We start from the raw sequence: 27,923 nt of genomic DNA, 5'->3' as shown, positions 1-27,923 counted from the left end.
GGAAGCATTAACTCCTTTGGGCCTAGCTTCTCCAAGCCTTCATCCTTACCAAGTCCAATAGACTCCACCATTCTCTCCATAGTCTCCTCTCTCCACCCACCACACTCGCAAAAGGTAAAATATTCCTTGCTATGCGCTAGAGCTGCATGATTCTGGCTAAAATAAGAATCACAATTTTTTTGCTTAGAATAAAGACTAAGATTCTCACGGTGTAACATCTTTCACATTACAAAAAAAAATATAAAATAATAATAAATAACTAACTTTACTGTAGTTTTTTTTGTATTCAGTAAAGTGTATTTTTTCCCCCAAAAAATTTAGTCTGAAAGGCTGCGCGACCTAAAACATTGCAACAACCATTTTATTCTCTAGGCCCTGTGTGTGTATATATGTATATAAAATTTATTTATATTATGTTTGGGGGTTTCAAGTAATTTTCTAGCAAAAAAATAAATAAATACTGATTTTAACTTTGTAAGAAACAAGTGTCAGAAAAAAAGGTTTAGACTTTAAGGCCTCATGTACACTACTGCTGGTAAACAGACATTCAGAGGCAGTTGGATGTTTTTTTTCAGCTGCCCCTGAACTCATCCAATGTTATCATCTTAGACCCCTTTCACACTGGGGCGTTTTTCGGGCGTTTTTCAGGTGCTTTAGCGTTAAAAAAAGCGCCTGTAAAGAGCCTGAAAGAAGCCTCATCTGCAATCCCAATGTGAAAGCCCGAGCCCTTTCACACTGCCAGCGCCCAAAAAACGCTGGTAAAGCGCCGCTTGAGACCCTTTTCACACTGGGGCGTTTTTTCAGGCGTATTTCGGGCGCTTGCAGTGTGAAAGGGCTCGGGCCATCGGCACACCCAGCCCGGTGACAAAAACAGGAAAGCGCTGCAAAGAAGCTGCTTGCAGGACTTTTTTTTGACGCCCTGCCAGCGCAGCGCCCCAGTGTGAAAGCACTCGGGCTTTCACATTGGGATTGCAGATGAGGCTTCTTTCAGGCGCTTTTTTTTTAACGCTAAAGCACCTGAAAAACGCCCCAGTGTGAAAGGGGTCTTATGTGTACATGTACACAGGTTCATTTAATGACGTTTTTTAGGCAGTTGAGTTTAGAGGCCTTTTTTTGGAAAGCAAAAAAATGAGTTCAGACACCGAGTTTAGAGGCATGCCAAGTGCTTCTAAACGCGGTAACTCACGTTTAGACAACTTCGTTTACAGGCGTTTTTCATTTTTGCCTATTTACATTTATAACTATTTATAGTTCTCTACCAGCTCAAACAATGTTGTGAAAAACTTGGCCCGATTTTTTTCTTTTGACAGCTGAGTGAGCAGAGAACTCTCTACACTTTGTTACATGAATGAATCCTGAAATTCTTCATAGAGATGTGAGCGGGGTTGAAGCGAGATCGTGATTTTTTTTAACGATTAATCGTGCAGCTCTACTATGCGCCCTATACAGGATACTGAAAGTTTCTGTGGTAGCCAATAGAAGGGGCTGTTCTGTGCATTTCTCAAGCTAGCCAAACACTAGAAGATTGGTAGAAAACATTTGTTTCCAGGAACGTTTGTTAAATTTTTTGCGGTCAAAAACATGCAGAATGGAACTTCTCAAAACAAACACATTTCTAACAGTGAATGTGGTTTCCTTTCCGAAAAATACATTCATGCCAAAATCAAACAAAATTTTAAAGTACTTTTGAACAACATTCATCAAGTCATCATAATGTATTTAAGATTTTTTGTATGAATGTTCATACGAAGGATCATTAGTAAATCTACTAGTGTATGACCAGCTTTGGTTCATCCTATACAACCCTGTCCTCACTTGTGCCCGCTTTCGAGGAGAATTTCAGTATACAGTAACTACACTTGGCTGGGCCCCCCTGCTGACCAAGTTGCCAGGTTTCAGTCAAAATGACAATCCGGACTTGGCAAGCCCTGGACTACATATAACCCCCCTCTAAGTAAAAGATGAGAAAGGAAGGTGTTCTGAAGACCAAATTAGGAGCAAGCAGCCCAGGGTGACACAGAGGTTCTTTTATAGATACAGTTTAGTGATTGTTGCCGCCCCCCCCCCAGGACAGGAATCAAATTGACAGGATTACTTGGTAAAATTAAAAAGGGAAAAAAAAAAAAAAACATCCTAAGAAAAGAAAAACAAATGCAGTTGTCACATCTAAGCACTGGCGAGCTACAATATATTACATTTGTGTTCTTTGGTTTAGATACACTTTAAGACCCATTTCTGTGTACCCAACTAGGGAGTATTTTCCACACTTCCGTCAGTCACCAGAACAGAAAGTGGGGGAAAAAAAAAGTAATAAAAAACCCCAGATTTCTAACCCTTACCTACTCTGATGCTTCTTACATCCCTGCTTATATGCCTTTGTAGAATGTACACCGAGATGGGCATGCACGGGAGTTAAAGCGGAGTTCCATTCAAAAGCACCTTTCGGAGGAGAGGGGGGGGAGCAGTTACTTGTTTTTGACAGGTACCCGTCCCCACTTCCGGGTGACCTCACCGCAGGAAATTTGCCCCCTCTCCTTGGCCATTCAGAAAGCGCAGCGTGTTCGGCGCATGCGCAGTCGGGAACCGGCTGTGAAGCCGAAAGGCTTCACTGCCGATTTTTCTTACAAGGAATGGCGATGGCAGCACTCAAGAGCCGATTGAAAAGACATCTGTATAAAGATTTTCATGCCAGCGAGTGGATCGCGGTCCACAAAATCGCTAGAAGGTGGAGAGTATAGATGTCTTTAGTTCTGCTTTAATAGTTTAGTCTGCTGCAGTTGAGGAAACTGGTGTGAACATACAGAAGCAGACCAATGAATCAAGAGTCACTGGTGGGAATTTATCAAAAATGGAGCAGCTGTGCACAGAAACCAATCAGCTTCCATCTTCAGCTTGTTCAGTTAAGCTCTGAAAATGCAAGAAGCCGATTGGTTGGTAAGGACAGCTGCTCCATTTTTGACAAATTCCCCACACTGTGCAGAGTTAATTTCTCTAATCTGCGTGTGAACCTTTAAAACCGATTCGCTCAAATCTAAAGTTACAGGAAAATTAAACCAAGATTAAACCAAGACCCTGATCTATATTCAATACTTTAGAAGACAAAATTTACATTGCAAATACTGCAGATAAAAAAAAAAAAAAAAAAGAAGTAATGCTGAAAATTGTACACTGCCATTTCTCAAAACCTAGAAAATGAAGGTGGATCCACAGGATTTTCATGAGAAAAAGGTGAAGACAATGAGACTGGACAATCTGCTCCTGATTGTATAGCTCGTTTTAAAATTGGTGATACAAAACGGAGCGCGTTTCTGTGTCCGGACCCTGCTGAGTTTGAGGAATAGATTAAGTGTGGTCACCACTGATATATCCCATCCTGGATTCCAGTCATGGCAGACAATGCGTCCATCCAGGGAGATGTCTGATTGTTGTACTGACGCCCATCTACAAGTCTGAGTTTTTGGTCCACAGTTCCAAGCCTGCGGTCTTCTCTAAGAGACGTTCGTTAGGGGCTTGTATTTTTTTAGCTTGGTCCACTTTCCAGTAGAATAGTTCATTTCAAAAACCGTATCCACCATCATGGTGGTGCTGCCTGTTCCATCTCCTTTCTGGATGACTTCCGTGTACTCGCTGAGTTTGATCTGGATGACATCACCCTGCTCTGGGCACGGATTTTCTGCACAAACCAAGACATTTATATGAGAAAGAAATAAACCAAGAGCCTGGAAACTAAAAATGCATACACAACTCTTCTTCATCTAAACTGGCCTCAAAAACAATCAATACAATTTTACAGATTACAACCCTTTCCTAGGTTAAAAGCAGGCCTTGCAGTTTCCCCCCTTCTTTTTTTAGATAGATTAGAGTTGGGAATGGTAAAGACTCCCATCAGTTTATTTTTTTGTGTCCTTATGCGGAGATTGTGTTTAGCTTCTTGTCCTATACACACAGCAGGATGTTAAAAGAAAACTCTAAAACAAGGAGGTTATCACCTCTTGCAGTTGTCTTTAGGATAGGACCTCCCCTTCCTGAAAAACAGTTCCCATTGCTTTATGTAAAGAAAACAATGGTCAATAGGACCAATGGCGAGGATAAATCAGTGGGGACACAGATAGCAATAAAACCTGACATGGGGTTGAAACCCTTCCCAAATCGATCAAAAATATTGGTAACATGTAACATGTTCCCAAAGGTGTACTTTATCCTTTAAAAACAGGCACCATTATTACTTTGTTAGTCAAAAGTCACTTCTTCTTAGCACCAATCTGATCCTGGTTTTTATTTATTAAAGCTGCACAAACATACATGTCATACTTTTAAAGTTTTCTTTTTGGCAATCCAAATGCAAGATTAAAATTCTGACCGAAAGTCCGTTTTTAAAATATCCTTTCATTTTCAAAAAATCTATTTGCACACGGTTCTGTTTTTTACAGAGACAATTGCAATATTAAAACAAATAAATTAGAAAAAAAAACACAACTTAAGCACAAGTCATCTTGTGCTTCAGGGCTAAGCACAGCTCCCTGTCCAATGACAGCACCTTTACAGGTCACCAAGGTGCTCTTACTAGATAAATAGCCATCTGAGATACCAAATATTAGCAGTTTCCTGCAATATGATCTGCCATTCACTAAGACTGCTGGTATATCAGGGCTCTGTAACCTACCTCTTGAACCCGCCATAAATCCCAGTATTAGAGCCTTCTCTGGCCTTGTAAGCTTGTTTGCAGTCTTGAACATTTCTTGAGCTGCAAACATCTGTTCCCGCTGTTAAAAATAAATAAAAAAGAAGATTACATAAACATGTTGCAGCAAAAATTTGTTGCATTTAAAAATCACAGTAACATTTTCATACAATTAAAACAGATCATGCAGTAAAATCCAGCCAGATACATAAATGAACAAAATGAGAATCAAGCAATCGTGGGGCCAGCCTGTAATGTTTGCTTCAGGCACTGGATTCTGTGTTAGGCACACATCTTGGCATGTTAAGTAACGTGTAGTTAACCGCAGGCTGCCATTCAGGTCTAGGACCATGGTCTTGTTCCCAGACCCTGACGTACCCCTGTGGGTATGGCCAGTATCACGGGTGAAGCCTGGTCTTTGTAGCCCGGCATTGTGGATAAGGCAAGACAGGATTTTCCTGTATGCTGGCACCAGTTCCTGACTTTTATAACATAATCTGCAGTTCTTAGCACACTATGAAGTTCTACAGAGGATTGGCGAGTTATTCACTTATTGCGGCTACCCCTGCCATTTTGTCTTGAACATTTCTCAACATAAGCACATAAGTGCTAAAACTTACCTCCTTTCCAATAGTCCAGGCCCCTCACTAGCATAGCCTTCCCGAGCGCCAGTCTTCTGGCATCTTGACTGGCCGGCTCAGAATGATGCAACTCCTACGCATGCGCAGGAGTCAGTAATCCTGGCACACAGGGCTGCGAGCAGGCAGGGAGGTGCTCTTTATATGTATGCATACATACATATATACACACACACAAATCTTAAATTTGCTTAAAATTTGACACTTTCTTTTCTACTATCTAGATGTAGCTTTAACCACTTGCTGACCGCATGTACATATACGTCAACAGAATTGCACGGACAGGCAAATGGGCGTACAGGTTTGTCCCTTTAAAATTTGCTGCCCTGCGGTCGTGCCGCCATAATGTCGCAGAAAAAAAATAAAAAATAAAAAACCTAAAAATGCCATAAAACTATCCCCTATTTTGTAGATGCTATAACTTTTGCGCTAACCAATCAAATGCTTATTGCGATTTTTTTTTAACAAAAATATGTAGAAGAATAAGTCTCGGCCTAAACTGAGGAAAAAATGTTTTTTTTTTTTTTAAATATATTTTTGGGGGATATTTATTATAGCAAAAAGTAAAATATATTGCTATTTTTTCAAAATTGTCGCTCTTTTTTGTTTTAGCGCAAAAAATAAAAACCGCAGAGGTGATCAAATACCACCAAAAGAAAGCTCTATTTGTGGGGAAAAAAGGAAGTCAATTTTGTTTGGGAACCACGTCGCACGACCGCACAATTGTCAGTTAAAGCGACGCAGTGCCGAATCGCAAAAAGTGCTCTGGTCTTTGGCTAGCCAAATGGTCCGGGCTTAAGTGGTTAAATGTCCAAGGTACAGACAGAGCAATCAACCAAAAATCTACAAGGTTTAGTAATAGGCAGGAAGTGGTCAGATCTTAATAGAAGCTTCAAGAATGGGGGGGGGGGTTATATCTGTGCACTCTAGGGGCAACCCCAAGCAAGATTTTTGCCAGCGGCCAATCACCTGAAGGTAGGAGCCATTAAAACTACTGTAAGATTGAGATAATTTCTGATGCCAAACTATGTCACACAACATCTGATGCGAAAACCTCTGCTCAAAATATAGTCCAGCTGTTATCATATGCTAAAGACGCCCATGCCGTCTTCAGTGATCTTGCAGCCAACAGCACTAGAGAAAGCTCTGAACCATCTCATGCATTCGTTTTGTCAGCACAGATGTTCTCAGATAAAGATACAAGACTTACTGTAAGAGACAAGCTTTTCCTGGGCGGAGGCTGTGTCTGTATGGTAGTGATCTGAGGTGCCTGTGCTGCAGGTGTTACCACCTGTGTTACAGCAGGTGTCAGTGGAGAGGTAGGGGTGGCTGCAGGAGTTGGGGTAGCGGCTGGAGTATTGGGGTTGCTGTGATACATCGGCGTCCGTTGTTTGAACTGTGTGGCAAGAGTGTTGTTGGGAGGTACAGGTTCCTCTGCTTGTCTTGTGGTTTGTAATGCTTCCCGAACTGAACCAGCTGTGCAAATAGAAAGATAAATCAATTTAACCTCAAAACCAAACCGTGCCTGTGCTTCCTTCCTATTCCCTATCTGACCATCTTATGAAACCTTCCACAGACTTGTTGGAAGGTGTACCAATTGTTTAATAAACTGCTCTACGGATACCACAGAGATTGTCAGGTCAAACAATGCCAACTACTGTCGACCTCACTATACCATTACAGACCTGATCTTTTCCTCAATTCAGCCAACATTCTTATGCCCTGTACACACGGTCGGATTTTTTCCGACGGAAAATGTGTGATAGGACCTTGTTGTCGGAAATTCCAACCGTGTGTAGGCTCCATCACACATTTTCCATCGGAATTTCCGACACACAAAGTTTGAGAGCAGGCTATAAAATTTTCCGACAACAAAATCTATTGTCGGAAATTCCGATCGTGTGTACACAAATCCGACGCACAAAGTGCCACGCATGCTCAGAATAAATTAGGAGATGAACGCTATTGGCTACTGCCCCGTTTACAGTCCTGACGTACGCGCTTTACATCACCGCGTTAAGAACGATCAGATTTTCCGACAACTTTGTGTGACCATGTGTACGCAAAACAAGTTTGAGCCAACATCCGTCGGAAAAAATCCATGGATTTTGTTGTCGGAATGTCCGATCAATGTCCGACCGTGTGTACAGGGCATAAGACTCTAAACCAATGATGGCAAACCTTGGTACCCCAGATGTATTGGAACTACATTTCCAATGATGCTCAACTACACTGCAGAGTGCATGAGCATCATGGGAAATTTAGTTCCAAAATATCTGGGGTGAAAACATTCGCCATCACTGCTCTAAACCATGTGTTAGCCATTCCTTAATCTGCAGCACACAGGAATCATTCTACAAATTAGACTAGATCTAGAATTAGAATTAGACAAGTGGATTAAGGGGGATTTGTGTCGATGGACAAATTTCAGCTCGTTTCCATTTGGGATCAGTTTAAGGCCCTCCTGAGATCATTCATCTCTCATTAACAGTTGGCATTTGATTATTCAGGCTGCTACTGCATTCTCAATGACTGCATGGGAGAAAAGCAGTGGTGGCAAACAAAAACCTGTCGACAGCAGCATCTAAAACTTCAATTTTGCTTTAAAGTGGTTGTAAAGGCCGACAAGTTTTTTTTACCTTCATGCATTCTATGCATGAAGGTTAAAAAAAAAAAGAAAACAAAAAAAAAACAAAAAAAAAAAAAAAAAAAAAAAACTGTGCTGCTCCCACCGCCCCCAATACTTACCTGAGCCCCCTCATGATCCAGTGATGTGCACGGGAGCCTCGGTTGTCCCAGGACTGCTTCTCATTGGATGGGAAAGCAGCATCAATCACAGCCAGGGAACCAATGAGGAGAGCGGGGGGGCTGAGCTACAGCTCTGTGCATCTTATGGATGCAGAGAGCAGGGCTCAGGAGCGAGCACGTACCAGTGCCCCATAAGCAAGCGGCTTGCTATTGGGGGGCAATGGTCAAGGCAGAGGAGCAAGAAGCACCAGCGGGGGACCCGAGAAGAAGAGAAGAGGATAGGGGCTGCTATGTGCAAAACCACTGCACAGCAGGTATGTTTTTTTTCAAATTTTTAGAAAAACCCCACTATACGATTGTGTGTTCTCATTAACACAGCATACCTATATATTTTTTTTTCTTCTTACCTTTTGGATGTTTGAGGAAAAATGTGTCATACCTGACTGCAAGCTCAGCTCTTAGCTAGCTCAGGATGCTGTCTCAGTAGCAGGGTGGGGGACTGGCTGAGTCCAATTCTCAATAACCTACAATAGTGAAACCTATCTCCTAAACCTTTAGGCTGGGTTCACACCTATGCGAATTGGATGCAGGTTTCTCCACATTCAATTTGCATAGCAGGAGAATATGACCGGCTCTCTATGGAGTCGGTTCACATGTCTCCGGGGCGGCTTCGGATCGCACTGCACAGAAACGCTGTGAGTCTTTGCCTCCGTTTCAGGGACGAATTCAGGCAAAGATTCTGCCCTGATTTGTCCCTGAAACAGAGAACAGGGACAAACAACATTGCTGTGCGATCCGCGGCCAGTTTAGGTGTGAACTGAGCCCAAGTTAAAGCTTTTTTCTTTTTTTTAACAAAGGGGATCCTGTTTCTTTAAAGCATGCATAACAGCACAGTGCTTGTGCTGTGTAGTTTGGCCCTTTCAATCACCTAAAATACTTGGGCTGATCCTGCCTGGTTCTGCCCTCCCCCCTGTAAACTGACCACAGTTTATCATGGCTGCTGAGCCCTGACACCGTGGGCAGTTTACGTGTCTCCATCATCCGCCACTATCCTCCTCTCCCCCCTCCCTGCCTGTCAACTCGTACCAGTGCCCACTCCCCCCCCCCCCCCCTCTCCTGCTGCTAAGATTACTGTTGAATTGCCATACAATCCTCTCTGGTTGATAATGATAGGTGCCCAGTGTGTGTGGTTCTTTAGCTTATTTCAAAGCACCGTTCATGTGACCGGCTCCTTTCTCCACCTCTCCTCCTGACTGACGTAAGCGGGGGATTCTCGGTACATCACGCTGTAACTGTCAGATCGAGATAAGAGATGCAGCCAGTCCCGTGAGCGCCGAGGGGCGCTCTGAAATCAGGTACATAGCGGTATTTTTTTTTTATATAAAATGCGAAAAACCGCAAATTCTCTTCCTCCCCCAAGCCTGTAATAGAGTTGGGTGAAGCGAGTATTCTTTTTGTCAGTACCCACTCCTACAAACCTCACCGAGGAGGGCTTTGCATGTGCTGCCTACCTCCCCACACACCCTCCTGGAGGAATCTGTTAGGAAAAAAAAAAAAAAAAAAAGGAGAAAACCCCCACTACCCAAGTAAAGCCAGTTTCCAAAATAACGAGTCATCAATGAGGGCAGACAGCTAGTCTGTTACACTGATTGAAAAGCTCTGCGCAATTTTTTTTAGTCAGTTCTCATTTTGAAAAATGAGGGCAATCCAAAAAAGGAAAAGCCTTCACTTAATATATCCTGAACAAAAACAATTTGGAATCTACAATAAAGTTTATGAAAACTCTAAAATGCCATGTTGCGTAATGTTTTGCTTTAATTAGTTCATTAAACTTCCAGGCTTATTTCAGCCAAGATCCTCCATAAAGAATATAATTTTAATTACTCTTAATATCAGAGTTGGCTTCAAAATATGATAAAATGTGCGTACCTTGTGGGGTCTCAGATGCTGGAATATAGGAGGAAGATGGTACCACACTGGGAGTGGCTGGCAAGTAACTGGTAGAGGGCAGTGCACTTTCGCTGTTCAGCGTGCCAAGTTTCTGCAATGAACATACAGTTTAGTATACATTTTATCCTCCTCTACCCAAAAACTTTAAAATTTAATGTAAAAGCTAACCCCAGGCCAGCATCATTACAAGTGAAAGACAACTTGCAAATCACATAAAACCTCTGTCACTTATCACAATGGTATTGCATCAAGAGAAACCAACGCACTTGTGTAGACACCAGACCAGCAGCATAATCCGGGGTGGCGCTTTCCACAACAGTCTCTTCTTTCTGAGGCTTTTCTGTAACATCGGTTTCTGTTAAAAAAAAAAATAGAAAGGTCAGGGATTTAACAACTCATAAGAACCAATGCATGCAAGGATTTGGCATTTAGGAGGACTCAAGTAGCAAACACACTGCTGGAATAATGAAAAAAAAAATCCTGCCGTCTGCCTTGAAGACACTTTCACTACTTTTAATCTTTGGTAAAATAGGTACAGAGGGTAAATCTTTCCAACAGGGACATGAGCAGCAATAAAATCCAAACATGAGGAAGAGGAGAAATAGAGCGAAAACTGATGTTGTACCAGAATATGTACAGCCTTGGTCAAAAAATGTTGAGAATGATACAAATGTAAAATTTTCACAAAGTCTGCTGCTTGAGTGTTTTTAGATTTTTTTTTGTCAGGTGTTACCATGGTATGGTATACTAAAGTATAATTACAAGCATTCCATAAGTGTCAAAGGGTTTTATTGACAATTACATGAAGTTTATGCAAAGAGTCAATATTTGCAGTGATGACCCATCTTTTTCTAGACCTCTGCAATTCGTCTTGGCATTCTGTCAATCAATTTCTAGGCCACATCCTGACTGATGGCAGCCCATTCTTGCATAATCAATGCTTGGAGTTTGTCAGAATTTGTGTTTTTTTTTTTTGGTTCACCCGCCGCTTGAGGATTGACCACAAGTTCTCAATGGGATTAAGGTCTGGGGAGTTTCCTGGCCATGGACCCAAAATGTCAACGTTTTGTTCCCCAAGCCACTTAGATGTCAGTTCTGCCTTATGGTAAGGTGCTCCATCATGCTGGAAAAGGCATTGTTCCTCACCTAACTGTTATTGGATGGTTGGGAGAAGTTGTTCTCGGAGGATGTTTTGGTACCATTCTTAATTCATGGCTGTGTTCTTAGACAAAATTGTGAGTGAGCCCACTCCCTTGGCTGAGAAGCAACACCACACACGAATGGTCTCACAATGCTTTCCTGTTGGCATGAGACAGGACTGATGGTAGCACTCACCTTTTCTTCCCGGATGCCCCAATCAGAAAGGGGATTCATTAAAGAAAATTACTTTACCCCAGTCCTCAGCAGTCCAATCCCTGTACCTTTTGCAGAATATCAGTCGTTTCCTGAAGTTTTTCCTGGAAAGAAGTGGCTCCTTTGCTGCCCTTGACACCAGGTCATCCTCCAAAAGTCTTTGCCTCACCGTGCATGCAAATGCACCCACAATAGCCTGCTGCCATTCCTGAACACAGCTCTGCACTGGTGGTGCCTGGATCCCGCAGCTGAATAAACTGCAGGAGATGGTCCTGGCACTTGCTGGACTTTCTTCGGCACCCTGAAGCCTTCTTCACAACAACTGAACCTCTCTCCTTGAAGTTCTTGATGATCCGATAAATAGTTGATTTAGGTGCAATCTTAGTAGCAGCAATATCCTTGCCTGCGAATCCATTTTTGTGTAAGGCCCCATTCGCACAGGACGGATCCGCTCAGCGGACACTGCCAGCTCAGTGGGAGATCGCTCTGTTGATCCCTGCAGAGCCGGCGGATGACAGGTTTGTCTCTGCTCACTGTGCAGGGACAGACCCATCAGAACCTCGCTGTCATCTATGGCAGATCGGACGAAAACGGATCCACCTGTTAGTTTTCATCCGATCGACGGATGGTGAAGGTATCGCCATACGTCTGTTTTGAGCAATTCTAGGCGAATGGCAAGCGGGTGTCAGCGGACACATCTCCGCTGACATCCGCCTGCCCATAGAAGTCAATGGGTGGCCCGCTCAGATACGCCTGAAAAAAAACAAAAAAAAAAAAAAAAAAAAACGGACAGGCGAATCCGAGCAGGCTTATCATGTGAAAAGGGCATAAAGCAATGATGACTGCCCAGGTTTCCTTGCAGGTAATCCATGGTTAACAGAGGAAGAACAATGATTTCAAGCATCACCCTCCTTTTAAAGCTTGTAGTCTGTTATTCTAACTCAATCAGCATTACAGGGCAATTTTCAGCCTTTTCCTCGTCAACACTGACACCTATGTTAACAAGAGAAATCACTGACATGTCAGCTGGTCCTTTTGTGGCAGGACTGAAATGCAGTGGAAAGGTTTTTCTTGGAATGAAGTTAATTTTCATGGCAAAGAGGGACTTTGCAATTAATCAATCTGATCACTCTTAACATTCAACTGAGGCAGCAGACACTGAAAATGAATATATCTGTCATTCTCAAAACTTTTGGCCACAACTGTAGGTTGTCCTGAAATAGACACTGACCATTTGCATCAAAATAGCAATGGCTCTAAAAATTCATTTATGGCAAATAAAAAAAGTACACTACAGCGTATGACCCCATAAAAAAAAAAAAAAAAAAAAAAAAATTACCAACAAAGTGTTTCAAAAGAAGACTGATCCTCAAACTGCCACCATAAGCTTAGCCACAGGCATAAGATTACATGGGAGATGAACATTCTAGAATCACAAGGTACCATAGGACCAAACGACAAACCCTATGGGTAACATCTGAGACTTTTGATCAGCGATAATAAAATTAGTACTCACCAACAGTCTTTCTTCTCCTCTTGGCCTCTCGCCCTGCTCCCACCATGTCCAATTCAGATATATCCAAGAGCTGTAAGCAAACATGTGCATTCAACTTTTGATGTGCCACTTGTACTTGCAGTAAATAGCAGGGGGCAGAACTAAATAGCCCGTTCTGAAGCCGTACAGACTACAGTGTGAAAAATAATTTGATTCCCTGCAGATTTTGTAAGTTGGCTCACCTACAAAAGAAACAAAGGGTCTAATAATTGTTATCATAGGTGTATTTTTAAAGATAGAGACAGAATATCAACCAAAAATCCATAAAAAAAAAAAAAAGATATGAATGTTTTAAATTGAGTTGCAGTTCAGTGAGTAAAATAAGTATTTGACCCCCAAGCAAAACATGACTCAGTACTTGGTGGAGAAACCCTTGTTGGCAAGCACAGAGGTAAGACTTTTCTTGTAGTTGGTTACCAGGTTTGCACACATCTCAAGAGGGATTTTGATCCACTCTTTACAGATCTTCTATAAATCCTTAAGGTTTCTTGGCTGTCTCTTGGCAACTCGAAGTTTCAGCTCCCTCCATAAATTTTCTATAGGATAAAGGTCTGGAGACTGACAAGGCCTCTCCATGACCTTAATGTGCTTCTTCTTGAGCCACTCCTTTATTGCCTTGGTGGTATGTTTGGGTCATCGCCATTCTGGAAGACCCATCCATGACCCCTCTTCAGTGTTCTGGAGGGAAGAAGGTTCTCATCCAAGATTTTACAATACATGGTCTCGTCCACTGGCCCCTCAATGCGACAAAGTCTGCCTGTACCTTTAGCAGAGAAACAGCCCCCAAAGCATGTTTCCACCTCCGTGCTTTACTGTAGGGATTGTGTTCTTAGGGTCATAGCCAGCATTTTTCTACATCCAAATACGGTGAGTCAAGCTAATGCCAAATAGCTCAATTTTGCTCTCTGACCACAACACTTTCTCCCAATCCTTCTCTGAATCATTTAGATCATTGGCAAACTTCAGATGGGCCTGTACATATGCCTTCATGAGAAGGGGGACCTTGCGGGCGCTGCAGGATTTCAATCCATGGTGGCGTATTGTGTTACCAATGGTTTGTTTGGTGACTGTGGTCCCAACTGCCTTGAGATCATTCACAAGCTCCTCCTGTGTAGTCCTGGGCTGGTCCCTCACTTTTCTCATTATCATCCTTACCCCATGAGGCAAAATCTTGAATGAAGCTCCAGACCAAGGGCGTTTGACGGTTATTTTGTATTTCTTCCATTTGTGAATAATCGTGCCAACAGTTGTCTCCTTACCACCAAGCTTTTTGCTGATGGTCTTGTAGTCCATTGTAGCCTTGTGCAGGTCTACAATCCTGTCTGACTTGCTTTTACAGCTCTTTGGTCTTGCCCATGATGGTGAGGTTTGAATGGAAGAAAGATTCTGTGTCCAGGTGTCTTTTATACACATAACAAGTTGTCATTAGGAGCACCTTCTAAATTGACAGGACTAATCTCTGTACCACATACTGTAGCCAGTCTGTGGGAGCCAGAAATCTTGTTGGTTGGTAGGGGATCAAATACTTATTTTACTAACTGAACTGCAACTAAAATTTATATTATGTGTTTTTCTGGATTTTTGGTTGATATTTCGTTTCCATTTCAAATACACTTATGATAACAATTATAGACCATTCATTTCTTTGTAAGCAGGCAAACTTCAGGGGATCAAATAATTATTTGTGTGTGTGCGCATAAGATATAGATATATATATATATACACACACACACACACACACACACACACACACACACACACACAGTCAGGTCCATAAATATTGGGACATAAACAATTCTAATCTTTTTGGCTCTATACACCACCACAATGAATTTGAAATGAAACAAACGATTAAAACAAACATTAGGTGTGGCCAAATCAACTGTTTGGAACATCCTTAAAAAGAAAGAATGCACCGGTGAGCTCAGCAACACCAAAAAACACGGAAGACCACGGAAAACAACTGTGGTGGATGACCGAAGAAATCTTTCCCTGGTGAAGAAAACACCCTTCAGAACAGTTGGCCAGATCAAGAACACTCTCCAGGAGGTAAGTGTATGTGTGTCAAAGTCAACAATCAAGAGAAGACTTCACCAGAGTGAATACAGAGGGTTCACCACAAGATGTAAATCATTGGTGAGCCTCAAACAGGAAGGCCTGATTAAAGCTTGCCAAACAACATCTAAACAAGCCTTCACAGTTCTGGAACAACATCCTATGGACAGATGAGACCAAGATCGACTTGTACCAGAGTGATGGGAACAGAAGAGTATGGAGAAGGAAAGGAACTGCTCATGATCCAAAGCATACCACCTCATCAGTGAAGCATGGTGGTGGTAGTGTCATGGCGTGGGCATGTATGGCTGCCAATGGAACTGGTTCTCTTGTATTGATGTGACTGCTGACAAAAGCAGCAGGATGAATTCTGAAGTGTTTCGGGCAATATTTTCTGCTCATATTCAGCAAAATGCTTCAGAACTCACTGGATGGCGCTTCACAGTGCAGATGGACAATGACCCGAAGCATACTGCGAAAGCAGCCAAAGAGTTTAAGGGAAAGAAGTGGAATGTTATGCAATGGCCAAGTCAATCATCTGATCTGAATCCGATTGAGCATGCATTTCACTTGCTGAAGACAAAGCTGAAGGGAAAATGCCCCAAGAACAAGCAGGAACTGAAGACAGTTGCAGTAGAGGCCTGGCAGAGCATCACCAGGGATGAAACCCAGCGTCTGGTGATGTCTATGCGTTCCAGACTTCAGGCTGTAATTGACTGCAAAGGATTTGCACCCAAGTATTAAAAAGTGAAAGTTTGATGGATGATAGTTAATCTGTCCCATTACTTTTGGTCCCTTAAAAAGTGGGAGGCACATATACAAACTGTTGTAATTCCTACACCGTTCACCTGATTTGGATGTAAATACCCTCAAATTAAAGCTGAAAGTCTGCAGTTAAAGCACATCTTGTTCGTTTCATTTCAAATTCATTTGTGGTGGTGTATAGAGCCAAAAAGATTAGAATTGTGTCGATGTCCCAATATTATATATATATATATATATATATATATAAATAAATAAATAAAATAAATCACACACACGTTTCCCCCTCTTCCCTATAACAGGGTAATAGTAACTCATTCAGGACATTCACCCACCTTTACTCCTCTCTCTCTACGAAGCGGCGTCCTGGAAGGTGCAATGGGGGTTCTGTTGGCAGTTGGGCTGAACACACTGGGGGTTGTGGGACTTCTAAAGGGTGCCTGCTTTGGTATACCTTTGAGAGGAGCTGTAAAAAAAAAAGTTTATAAAATGGAAGTTTTATTTAAGGAGTAGTACATGTGGACAATTTTTAATCCTACTAAGATTCACATAAAGGAAAAAAAAAAAAAGGAAGAGAAGTGTGCCCTGTACACACGATAGGATTTTCTGATTGAAAATGTGTGATAGGACCTTGTTGTCGGAAATTACGACCGTGTGTGGGCTCCATCACACATTTTCCATTGGAATTTGTAAACAAAGTTTGAGAGCTTGCTATAAAATTTTTCAACAACAAAATCCATTGTCGGAAATTCCGATCGTTTGTACACAAATCCAACGAACAAAGTGCCACGCATGCTCAGAATAAATTAAGAGACGAAAGCTATTGGCTGCTGCCCCGTTTATAGTCCTGACGTACGTGTTTTACGTCACCGCGTTCAGAACGATCGGATTTTCCGACAACTTTGTGTGACCGTGTGTATGCAAGACAAGTTTGAGCCAACATCCGTCAGAAAAAATCCATGAATTTTGTTGTTGGAATGTCCGATCAATGTCCGACCGTGTGTACAGGGCATAAGAGTAAAATGTGCTGATGCCTGGGGAGGTTGTGCCAAAATAAGGTGTTCCATTAGAGAATATATGTGTGTCCATTTAGTGCTCTGAAATGAAATTTGTTTCACATTGACTTCTATTCTGGAAAGAGCAGGGAAGGGTTAGGACCTCTGAAAAGTCTTTTGAGCCACTGCCTTTATATCCAGTAAAGAATCCTACCTCTGACGAGGGTCATCAAACAGGTGTCCTCATACAGGAGATTTCCACTCAACTACAATTTTCTTTAGTATTCACAGAAGTGAGATACAGTTATCGCCTAAATGGGAAAACTTTGCAACAAAAACCTGACAAAGGATTGTTTAGACTGGGGTTTTATCTTAAGCTTCCCTAAATTTAAACAAAAATGACCAATGCCACGTTTTCATTGGCAACTGAATGCTTTTTAAACCACTTGCCGACCGGCTCACGCTGATGTACGTTGGCAGAATGACACCGCTGCGCAAAACAGAGTATGGGTACGTTGTTCCCTCAAAGAGCCGCCAGAGGCGTGCTGCACACCGAAGCACCCTGATGCGCGTGGCCGGCGGGCGTGATTGCGTGCACGAAAGCTCTATTTGTGGGGAAAAAAGTTTGTTTGGGTACAGGTTTGCATGACTGCGCAATTCTCAGTTAAAGCGATGCAGTGCCAATTTGTAAAAAGCGCTCTGGTCAGGAAGGGGGTAAAATCTTCAGGGGCTGAAGTGGTTAAAGACCGCAAAACCAGCATCTGCAGATATCTGACCTTCAGCGCAGTCACTGCTTCATCAAAACTCCATTCACAGACAATGACTTGGGGCTTGCTTGAGAAGAGCAAAAAAAGTGGCTGATGTATTCCCAAATACCAAGGGTGTCCTAATGGAAAATCATTAAGAACCTTAAAGTAAGGCTCCATTCAGAAGTGGAAGTTCCCACTTGTTTGCACCCTCCCACATTTTTCACTTTTTTTGGGGGGGGAGCAGGTACCTGCTCCCACTTTGTTTCCCTTACTTAAGATGCTGATACCTGCACCCAAAGCAGTTTAAAGAATTAGTTCGGACTAAGGATGGACAGATTATCGGTGAGGCCGATATTCACTTTTTTTGAAGTACCGGGCACAAACGTACTTGATATTGCTTGAAGGGGTTTTACCGGGGTGATGCGGCTCAGCAAACTCTCAGCTGTTATTACAAGCAGCCGGAGGGGACAAAGTCTCCCCCCCCCCGGCTCTCGCATCCCACTGAGAGGCCTGAGCAACCAGCTGGCTCTTTCGCCGGCTGGCCGAAGACCCGAACAAAGCCGATCCTTGGATCTAGTAACCCAGAAGTGATGTCATGACATCACTTCCCGGATTACTGGCATCTTAAAGGCACCAGTTTTAAATATTATAAGGTATCCAAAAACGCAGATCTTGACGTTTTGAATACTTTCAAGTGCAGGAGGAGGGGTTTGGAGTCTTGTAGACCCCCGATGCCTCCATAAAGAGTACCTGTCACTGCCTATTACTGTCACAAGGGATTTTACAATCTTTGTGACAGCAATAACAGTGAAAAAAAAAAAAAGTGTAAAAAAAATTATTATTTTTTTTTTAAATGTACAGAATAATTGGCTATCGGCCTGAGATGTGACCAAAATATCGGTATTGTAGCGGCACCCAAAAAAAAAAAAACCAAAAAAAAAAAAAAAAAAACACGATATTGATCAATCCCTAGTTCGGACATTGCTGGATCCCTAGACAGGTACGTTTCCTTATATTAAAAGTCAGCAGCTACAGTATTTGTAGGTGCTGGCCCTTTTTTTTTTTTTTTTGGAGGGGACCTGGAGCTCCTTTTAAAATGTTCCTAGATTACCGTGTTATCTGTTAATTATTGTAGAAAAGATGACAGATCTTTTCATAATTCATCTACCTTCTGTAGGTACTTTAGGAACCCAACATACTCACTAGTTGTGTCCATTTTTTTTACTAGACCTCTTCCTTTTGCATGAAATGGAACTCCGGCAGTCTTCTTAAGCTGCTGTGCAGTTTCTGTAGCTGAAAAAGCAAAAGCAAAAGCAAAACATTTGACAAGTCTTCATTGCTCAACTATCAAACTTTGCAAAGCAGAATAAAAAAAAAATGCAACACTGTCTAGTTAGAGAAAAACTGGTGCCACACATGCGAATCTAATAATGTACACAATGGTCACCTAAACAGTCTTTATTAGAATGAAGGCATATTAACCCCTTCAAGGATCTTTGCCGAGCCTGGACCAGGTGAGTGACGTCAGCCAACAGCAGGCTTTAGCCCGCTGTCGGCTGAAAACAGGTCACAGGAGTGCAGAAAGAACTGCACTCCTGTGATCTATAGAAGTACAATCAAAATAGCTTTGGCTATACTTCTCCTTTAGGCTGGGTTCACACATATGTAAATTGGATGTGGCTTTCCCCGCATTCAATTTGCATGACAGGAGAGAGTGACTGGCTTTCAATGGAGCTGGTTCACACAACTCTGGGGCAAACGCGATCCGCATTTAAAAAGGGCCCTATACGTCTTTAGTTCCGATTCAGGTGCGAATTCAGGCAAAAGTTTGGACCCGAGTCGCACCTGAATCAGTGAACAGGGATGCACCTGACCCCATGCTGTAAGCTGCAGCATATGTGAACCCAGCCTTATTTGTTTTCTTTTTATTGACCTTTCATTAAAACAACAGTGCAACCAAAAGCAAGAACAGAAAAATCAGCACAAGGAACATAACTTAGTCAGTAGAATGTGTCCATTGTACCAATTCCTCCTCTTTTAGCAATCTTCCTCCGTCCTGCTCCCATCCCCCACAATCTTCTGAAGCGGCAGGGGATAATATAACCAAGGGGCTGTCACAGGTTCTCATCCAGAGAGCTCAACTATGCCCACCCTTTTCCACCCAGCCGTTTCATGCCTAGAAACCATACTGCAGCGGGATAGACGGGTAGAGGATTGCAGATGGGTAGATGATTGAAAACTCTGCCACCTTCATTTACAGATCCGGTTTTATTTATAGATGCTGTAGTATGGCTTTTACGGATGGTGCAGCTGGGGAGGACAGGGTGGGCATAGATGGACTCTTGATGACAGCCTGCGACAATCCCTTAGTTGTATTAACTCCAACTTGGCAGAAGGGGGAGTCCAGAAAGGAGGATTTTTTTTTTTTTGTAAAAATTAAGGAGGGGAAGCAAGGAAGGAAGGGGAATTAGTACAACGAGCACATCCTACTGACTAAGTTATGTTCCTTGTGATTATTTCTCTGGTTTTACTTTTGGCGGCACTTAGGCTGTTCTACATAAAGATTTGCTATTAAAGCCTCTCAAATTTTTCAACACAGAGGAACCCATAAAATGACTTTCTGGTCTCAGGGAACCCATGCTAAAAATTACTAGATCTGATCCTTACACTTGTTGGGAAGTAGTACCCCCTTACAAACAGCTAAAAAGATCAATGGTGTCAGTGGGAACTTACCTGAGAGGCGGAAATTGCACATTGCTCAAAGAACCCCTAGCAACCTCTGAAGAAACCCTGGGGTTCTACTGAACCATGGTTGAGAAACCCTGCTCTACAATCAAGTGATTCAAAGTTAGCCCATTAGGAAAACTATAGGAAACTGAACAATCATACAAACAAATGCTTGTAGCCAGCTGGGAAAAAAAAGCCCCAAACCTAACAATCTATATGTTAAAAATAACTAAAAAAAGCATAAATCCAACTTACATTTCTGTAAAAGCTCTGCTCTGAGCGTGGCACTTTTTGGTTTTCGCTTCAGCTGGAAATGTTTGACGGGAGGAGTCAGTGGACCAGCCAGCATGGTGAGGGCATTCTTATTGAGGTACTGGCACTCCAGGGGCAGCATGGCAGAGGCCTCACATTCACCCACTGGATAAACAGAAGGACAGTGTTACCTTTCAGAAAAAAATAGTAGCAGATCTGTCAGCCAAAGCAGAAAATAACCCAACTACATCACCTTTCTCTCTGAGCTCTCCCAAAATATCCTGCACATTAGGATTCTGCTCCTCAAGATCAAGGTTTAGTGAGCCTGTGTCTGGAAAGGATTTTAGGATGTCTGCCACCATAAGAATCCAGGGATCGGAGTCCAGGGAGGCCAGCTGGATGATTTCTGTCAATGCCATCTTCATCTGTAAAAAGAGAAAAAATAAATAAATAAAAAAGACCCTCTAAAGAACTCTAGCTGAAAAAGCAATTAAAATGAAAAATATTTATATATATTTGAAAAAAAAGGTTGGAGTACTTGAGTCTACTTGACCTTAACCACTTGCGATCAGCAGTGCTATGACAGAGCATGTCGCCCCCGGTCATATGACTGCGTCCAACTAGCCAGGCTGCGCTGTAGCTGTCATTCAGCTATAGCGCGGCCTGGCTAGTTCTTGGACGCAGTCATATGACCGGGGGCGACATGCTCTATCATAGCACTGCTGATCACAGATTGAGGTAAAGAGCCAATCAGCAGCTCTTTACCATGTGATCAGCTGTGTCCAATCACAGCTGATCACAGATGTAAACAGAAGCCGGTTATCGGCACTCTTTCCTCATGCTGACAACACGAGGAAAGGAGACGAGAGCCGATAACTGCTTCTCTAAAAAAGGGACATTGTGCAATGTACACTGACAATCAGGGCACAGATTATTAGTGCAGTCCCAACAGTGCTGCCCCATCAGTGCAGCAGAAAAATTACCAGTTTGCAAAATTTTATAACTATGAAAGATTTTTCTCTCAAAATTTTTGGTCTTTAGCTGTTTATTTAGCAAAGAATAAATAAACCCAGTGGTGGTATTAAAGAGAGGAATATTGAAGTAGAATTGTATTGGTGCAACCCTAGTTAATATAATACCACACATCCAGCAGCCTCACATGCTAGTGAGGGACATAGGGGGAGATTTACTAAAACTGGTGCACACAGAATTTGGTGCAACTGTGCATAGTAACCAATCATCTTCTAACTTTAGCTTGTTCAATTTAGCTCTGCCAATAAAATCTAGACGCCGATTGGTTACTATGCACTGCTGCACCAAATTCTGTGTGCACCAGTTTTAGTAAATCAACCCCATAGATTTTTTTGGCCAAGCTGGCCCAAATGAATTATGCAAAGTATATCAAAAAGATGGAGATCAGCTTTAAACTGGTCACGCATGGAGATTCCTCAATCCACACAAACCAGGTTAATGGCTGCATCAATTGAGAATATTTTTTTAGCCATGTCCCCAGTTGGGGGCAGCCAAATACGCATATCAAATGACCAGCGTTAGTTTGAGCTCCTGTCACTAAAACCTGACATCATACAATGAACACAAAACAAAAAAAAGTCAAACCAACAAGGTAAATAACCGCCAGGGGATATTATAATGGAAAGTTTTGAAGACAAACATCTATGTACAGTGCTATATTTATTACGGAGTCATGTGACTTGTTTATAATATATATCCAAACTTTCTTGCCATTTCATCATGCACTGGTGCAACAAAGTAATCAGCTGAAATCCCTGAAGGACACAGCAAGATGGCAAACAAAAGAGAAGATCCATTATCGGCAGTCATGTGCTCTGCTGGATAGATGTACTTCGCATAGGCTTAGCCAAACAGTTAAAAAGAAAAAGAAGGAAAAAAGAAAATAAAAAACAAAAAAACCAAACAACACACAAACAAACCACCACACACGCACACCTCATGTTAAATTGATGCAGTCAATAGTACAAATGGGGCTGCACATATTTACAGTTATACAGTAGGTGATATTTCTGCATAGCGTGGTCCTCAAATATAAACCAAGGGTGCATTCACACTATAGCCTTTTATATGAACACGCAAAAAAAAAAAAAAAAAAAAAAAAAAACACGCTATGCATATGCACCTTGTCATACTCCACACACAGGACAGCTCATTAATTCTAATGGGCCGCCCTACATGTGCAAAAGTACTACATGTGCCTCCGAGTTTTATGTAAAAAATGCATATCTGTTTTCCCATATTTGGGGCGCCATCAACAATGAACGGCACTGCAAGTGAAAAAAAATTAAAAAAATAAAAAGAAGTTTGCAGCATTTTATTTCTATATCAGTGGTCTCCAAACAGCGGCCCGGGAGCCAGATGTGGCCCATTGCTTGCTTTTATATGGCCTTTAGGGCACAGTTCTTCACACTGATACAAAGCACCATTCCTTCCACCGATACAAACATTGGGGCACTATCCTTTCTACTGACACCAATGATGGGGCATTATTCGTTCCACTGGCACCAACAATGGGGTACTAGACCTCCCGCTAACACCAACGACGGAGCACTATCCCTCCCACCAGCACCAACAATAGCAATGGGGCACTATTCCTCTGACCACAGGTACCAAGCAATTATTTTTTATTTTTGATCCCACCGAACACCAAGCCTTTGGCATAGTTTACTCCCACTGACGTGGGGCATTTTCTATTCTCATTGGTTACAGTCTGGCCCCCCTAAGGTTTGAAGGACAGCAATCTGGCCCTTTGTTTAAAAAAAGTCTGGAGACCCCTGTTCTAGATGAATGCCGAGGGGTCATTTAAAGCTGATCTCTACCTTTTACTGAAGTTTGAACCAAACTGTTCCAAACAAAACATTTCCCTCACAGATACCAGCAGCTGGGTGCGCTGTATAAACTGCATCTAGCCTCAGCTTTATAGAGTACACTAAAAGCTGGAGATCAGCTTTAATACAGAGTCTGATAAATGAGATCTCTTCAAGAGTTCCTGGCGCTTTTCCAAGCTACATGTTGCAATTGTCCCACTACAAAATGTGAAATCCTGCAGGTAGGACACAACCCACCTTTGTAATGAATACAGCAGGTGAACTGTCCTAGGAAGCCATTGACCTATACCTGGACAGCTTATAGAAGTAGGAAGGTAAATCAACTGGAACTAAAGCCACAAAACACCACCTGAGAAACTCAAGCTGTCAGAAGTGTACAGCCCCTGGGCCTTTGGTTTTGGTCCAATTTGTACTGTAATCCAAATCCAATTAAATACATAATGAAAAAATATAAAGAGAACCGGATCACCTTTCTGTAGCAAAGTTGGAAATCTGGCATAACCCATTATCACCAATGGAGGGAACTTTCACCAAGGTGATTTTGACTATAATTTAAACCATTTTTCTGTATCTGTCTACTTTTTACTACTTTCTCCTTTTATACAGCAATTCAGCTCCCAACCTTCCATTCTATAAACTGCAGAAAAAGCTGGCACGACCTCCCTTCTATTCTATAAATGAGAGAAAACTCAGGCATGATTCGGTTGCAGATTGGTGTGAAATGAAAAGCAATGACTTTGCCAAGCTTGACAAATAGGCCATTAATGTGTGATAAACAGCAGAACATGCCTCTACTTGCAGCAAATACTGTAGGGGTAAATATTTGTATATGCTGTGGCTGTCCAATCTAAGTATATCTGGATGTAGAACGGCCATTACAAGCAATCAGTCTAGCTGTAAAATAGGTCATGACGGCTTAATGTGTGCTTATATCAGAAGCAGGTTTACAGCAACAGAGAAATGTGCAACAAGTACATGTTCACATATTTTTAACACTTCTTAAAGCTGAGCTCTAATGCCGCGTACACACGAGCGGAATTTCCGACAGAAAGAGTTGCGATGGGAGCTTTTTTATCGTATATTCAGACCATGTGTTTGCCCCATCGGACTTTTTCTGTTGAAAATTCAGACGGACTCAGATAGAGAACATGTTCTATATTTTTCTGACGGAACAAATTACTATCGGAAAAACCGCTCGCCTGTGTGCTGTTCCGACGCACCAAAAACGACGCATGCTCTGAAGCAAGTATGAAACGGAAGCTATTGGCTACTGAACTTCCGTTTTCTAGTCCTGTCGTACGTGTTGTACGTCACCGTGTTCTGGACGGTTAGAATTTGGTGTGATCGTGTGTATGCAAGACAGCTTGAGCGGAATTCCATTTGAACAACTTTCAGAGTTTATTCCGACTTCAAAACCGGTCGTGTGTACAGGTCATAAGAACGCAAAACTATAAAACCGGTTTTTACATACATCTGGCTCATTTACAGCAAATACCTCATATTGGTGCAATGCTTTATTTAGAGGCTCCTAATATTAAAAAAAAAAACAACAAACAAATTAAATGCACATTTTTACTTGCAAAAAGATGTGCATTTATTATTTTTTGTACAAACTGGAGGTGAACTTATCCTTTAAAATAATCATATTTTGTTGCTTTGCAGCCTGAAATGAAGACGCCCTTGTGTCAGTATTTTGTTGAACCACCTTTTACTTTAACCACTTAAGAATCAAGCCTATTTTTGACACTTGTCATTTACAAGTTAAAATCAGTTTTTGTTAGAAAATTACTTAGTACCCCCAAACACTTTTTTTTTTTTTTTTTTTTTACAGACACCCTAGAGAATAGTTTATGTCACACTGTATTTGCGCAGCAGTCTTACAAATGCATTTTTTTTTTTTTTTTTAAATAAAAAAAACTATTCACTTTTTTTTTTTTTTTTTTTAAGAAAAAAAATTGGGCTAACTTTACTGTTCTGTTTTTTTTTTTTTTTTTTTTATATATGATGTGAAAGATAATGTTACACCGAGTAAATTGATATCGAAGAAGTCATGCTTCAAAATTGTTAGACGAGGTCTAGGGCTAGAATTATTGCTCTCACTCCAACGATCGTTGCGATACCTCACATGTGTGGTTTGAATACCATTTACATACGTGGGTGCGACTTACATATGTGTTCGCTTCTGCACATGGGAGGGACAGGGTGCTTTAAAAAATAAATAAAACATAAAATTCTTATTTATTTTACTATTTTTATACTGACCCTTTAAAAAAAAAAAAAAAAAAAAGTTTGAAAAACTTTTATTCCCATTACAAGGAATGTAAACATCCCTTGTCATAGAAAAAAAAGCATGGCAGGGCCTCCTTAATGTGAGATCTGGGGTCAAAGAGACCTCAGACCTCACATTTACACTTAAAAGCAAGAAAAGAAAAAAAAAATTATTAGGGTCATATGCAGAACTCAGTAACTTAGTATATCGAGGGCCTCATTCCCACATACACATTAGCACCCCTGTGAGAACCACTGTTGGGTTGTGGAGACGAGTCTCGGGATCTCCGATGAGGCCCCAGACCCATTCGCCCATACTCCCCTGTGGGGTAACCCAGAGCTGCCCGATCTACGGACAGTGCCCGATCCACAAATATGGGCCAGACACGAAATCAAAACTCTCCGGGATATAATGCCTAGGGGCCGTCTCCTTCCCTTTAGGGAACTAAAGAATACTTTTCACTCCCTTCGTGGATGTACTTCCGATTTCTGCAGCTCCGACATGCGGTCGGGGCACATTTTCCGGACCCGATCGCCCTAGCCCCGCACTCAGTTGAACCTCCTCATGGCACGCAATCAGAACGCTATCCTCCATATACTTTAGACTCACTTGCGCAGGCAGTAATGGGGCTGACAGAGCATTCGCAGCTTGGCAGAGAGACATACCTAACCTGACAGAGGAAGACTGGTCTGAGAGCCTCCAACAATACATCCCCCTAATGATAGCAGCCAAAGACCATTTTATTCAGATAAAATATTTCCATAGGGTGTACTATACGCCCCAAAGGGCTTTCAGTCATATACCGCAATGTTGAAGAATGCCCGCGATGCAAGGAGGGAGTAGGTTATTACATACACATGGTGTGGGAATGCACCCCAATACAGATTTTTTGGCAGGCAGTGTCTGCTGACATTAGTTCAATTAGTGGAATACCCATCAAACTTGATCCCCTGATCCTTCTCCTAGGAGTGACTGATACTATACCTACTAACCCACACACCAAAACCTTTATCTTTTACTGTGCATACTACGCCAGGAAAACTAATTTTAATTAACTAGAAGGCAACTGAGCCACCCCGGCTCTGCATGGAAAACATTGGTGAATGCCACCCTACCACTATACAAACTGACATACATGGGGCGCAACTGCCTAAAAAAAAAAAAAAAAAGTTTCAAAAAATATGGTCGGTGTGGGTGGAGGCCAGACGCCTCACTCCAAGATATGATGGAATGCACTGGCTCCTGCCTCCCCCCTCTCTCTCTCTTCCGGCTGCTACCCCCCCCCCCTCCCGGCGTCTGCTGATTTGCACCACAATAAATCCTCAAAATCCTCACCACAGGGGGGTGGGTGAACGGGTAATTACAGTATCGTTATGCTTACATGCCCTTGACAGACTCAATGAGTATACTCCAAGATTGGAAATAAGAGCGGAAATGTCCCATGTATGCAAGATGATTTAGCTACCACCTGGAATGACCTATTCATGTGAATAGCTGTAAACATTACACAAGTAATCTGAATATCTTAATAAAGATTTCTTCTGTTAAAAAAAAGCAAGTATGCAATCAGAGATGTATGCCCGGAAAACAAGAATTCTGCATTCCAGGCATACGGCCCTAATGAGAGTACAGCGTGGCTAGACAAAACTAAGCAAAACAGAAAAAAAAAAAAAAACCCCACACACAAACACATACTGTAAACAAGAAACTCAGCTGCTTCCTCAAATTTCTGCAAACCAATTTGCATGTGTGTAACCGACCAGTGTGCTTTCATGCACAACAAAACACAGGTGGCTCTATAATATGCCGCGGCCATACAACTAGACTTAAGCCCCAGACACACTGAGAAAATCAGAGGAAAAATTCCATACATGGCACGATCGTTCGATTTTCGTATAGTGCGTACACAACTGTGGACATCCGATTCAGACTTTGCAAACTAAAATTTCCAAAAGGGACAAAAAAAAAAAAAAAAAAAAAAAAAAAAAAAAAAAAAAAAAGGCAAAATTTCTCTCGTACGGGAACAGAATAAACAAATTTTCATTTAATGTGTTCTATTTTCGTACGAGAAAAATCAGAAAAGACAGACTGAGCATGATCAGAAACCATAAAAAAAAAAAAACAAAAAAAAAAAAAAAAACACCTTTGCCGTATGAGAATTTTCGTACATTATTTTCTTCCTCAGTTCCGACTTGCTGTGAAACAAAAAGCAAATAAATATTTAACCACTTCCATACCGCAGGCCGTCATATGACGTCCTCGGCTTTCAGTAGAGATAGCTGAATGATGCCTGCAGCTGCAGGCATCACCCAGATATATATATATTTT

General features: G+C 41.8%; 1 protein-coding gene across 2 annotated transcripts in view; it reads right to left on the bottom strand.

Annotated features, from left to right (window-relative positions):
• Window positions 1-3,072: 3,072 nt before the first annotated feature.
• Window positions 3,073-27,923, bottom strand: part of NELFA (negative elongation factor complex member A) — a 49,327-nt gene continuing 24,476 nt past the window's right edge. For both annotated transcript variants that reach the window (XM_073610920.1, XM_073610919.1), the window contains exons 2-11: window positions 20,719-20,890; window positions 20,469-20,630; window positions 18,690-18,779; window positions 16,078-16,208; window positions 12,887-12,956; window positions 10,284-10,372; window positions 9,997-10,108; window positions 6,530-6,795; window positions 4,664-4,763; window positions 3,073-3,673 (exon numbers count right to left, since the gene is read on the bottom strand). In XM_073610920.1, the coding sequence (XP_073467021.1) occupies window positions 3,489-3,673; window positions 4,664-4,763; window positions 6,530-6,795; window positions 9,997-10,108; window positions 10,284-10,372; window positions 12,887-12,956; window positions 16,078-16,208; window positions 18,690-18,779; window positions 20,469-20,630; window positions 20,719-20,890 (1,377 nt within the window). In that variant the 3' untranslated portion in view covers window positions 3,073-3,488. The remainder of the gene's footprint in view (window positions 3,674-4,663; window positions 4,764-6,529; window positions 6,796-9,996; window positions 10,109-10,283; window positions 10,373-12,886; window positions 12,957-16,077; window positions 16,209-18,689; window positions 18,780-20,468; window positions 20,631-20,718; window positions 20,891-27,923) is intronic.

This window comes from Aquarana catesbeiana, linkage group LG01 (assembly GCF_042186555.1).
Source record: "Aquarana catesbeiana isolate 2022-GZ linkage group LG01, ASM4218655v1, whole genome shotgun sequence".
In the NCBI taxonomy this organism is placed as follows: Eukaryota; Metazoa; Chordata; class Amphibia; order Anura; family Ranidae; genus Aquarana; species Aquarana catesbeiana.
The sequence above is the reverse complement of the archived record's forward strand: the minus strand, read 5'-3'. Positions and strand labels throughout refer to the sequence as shown.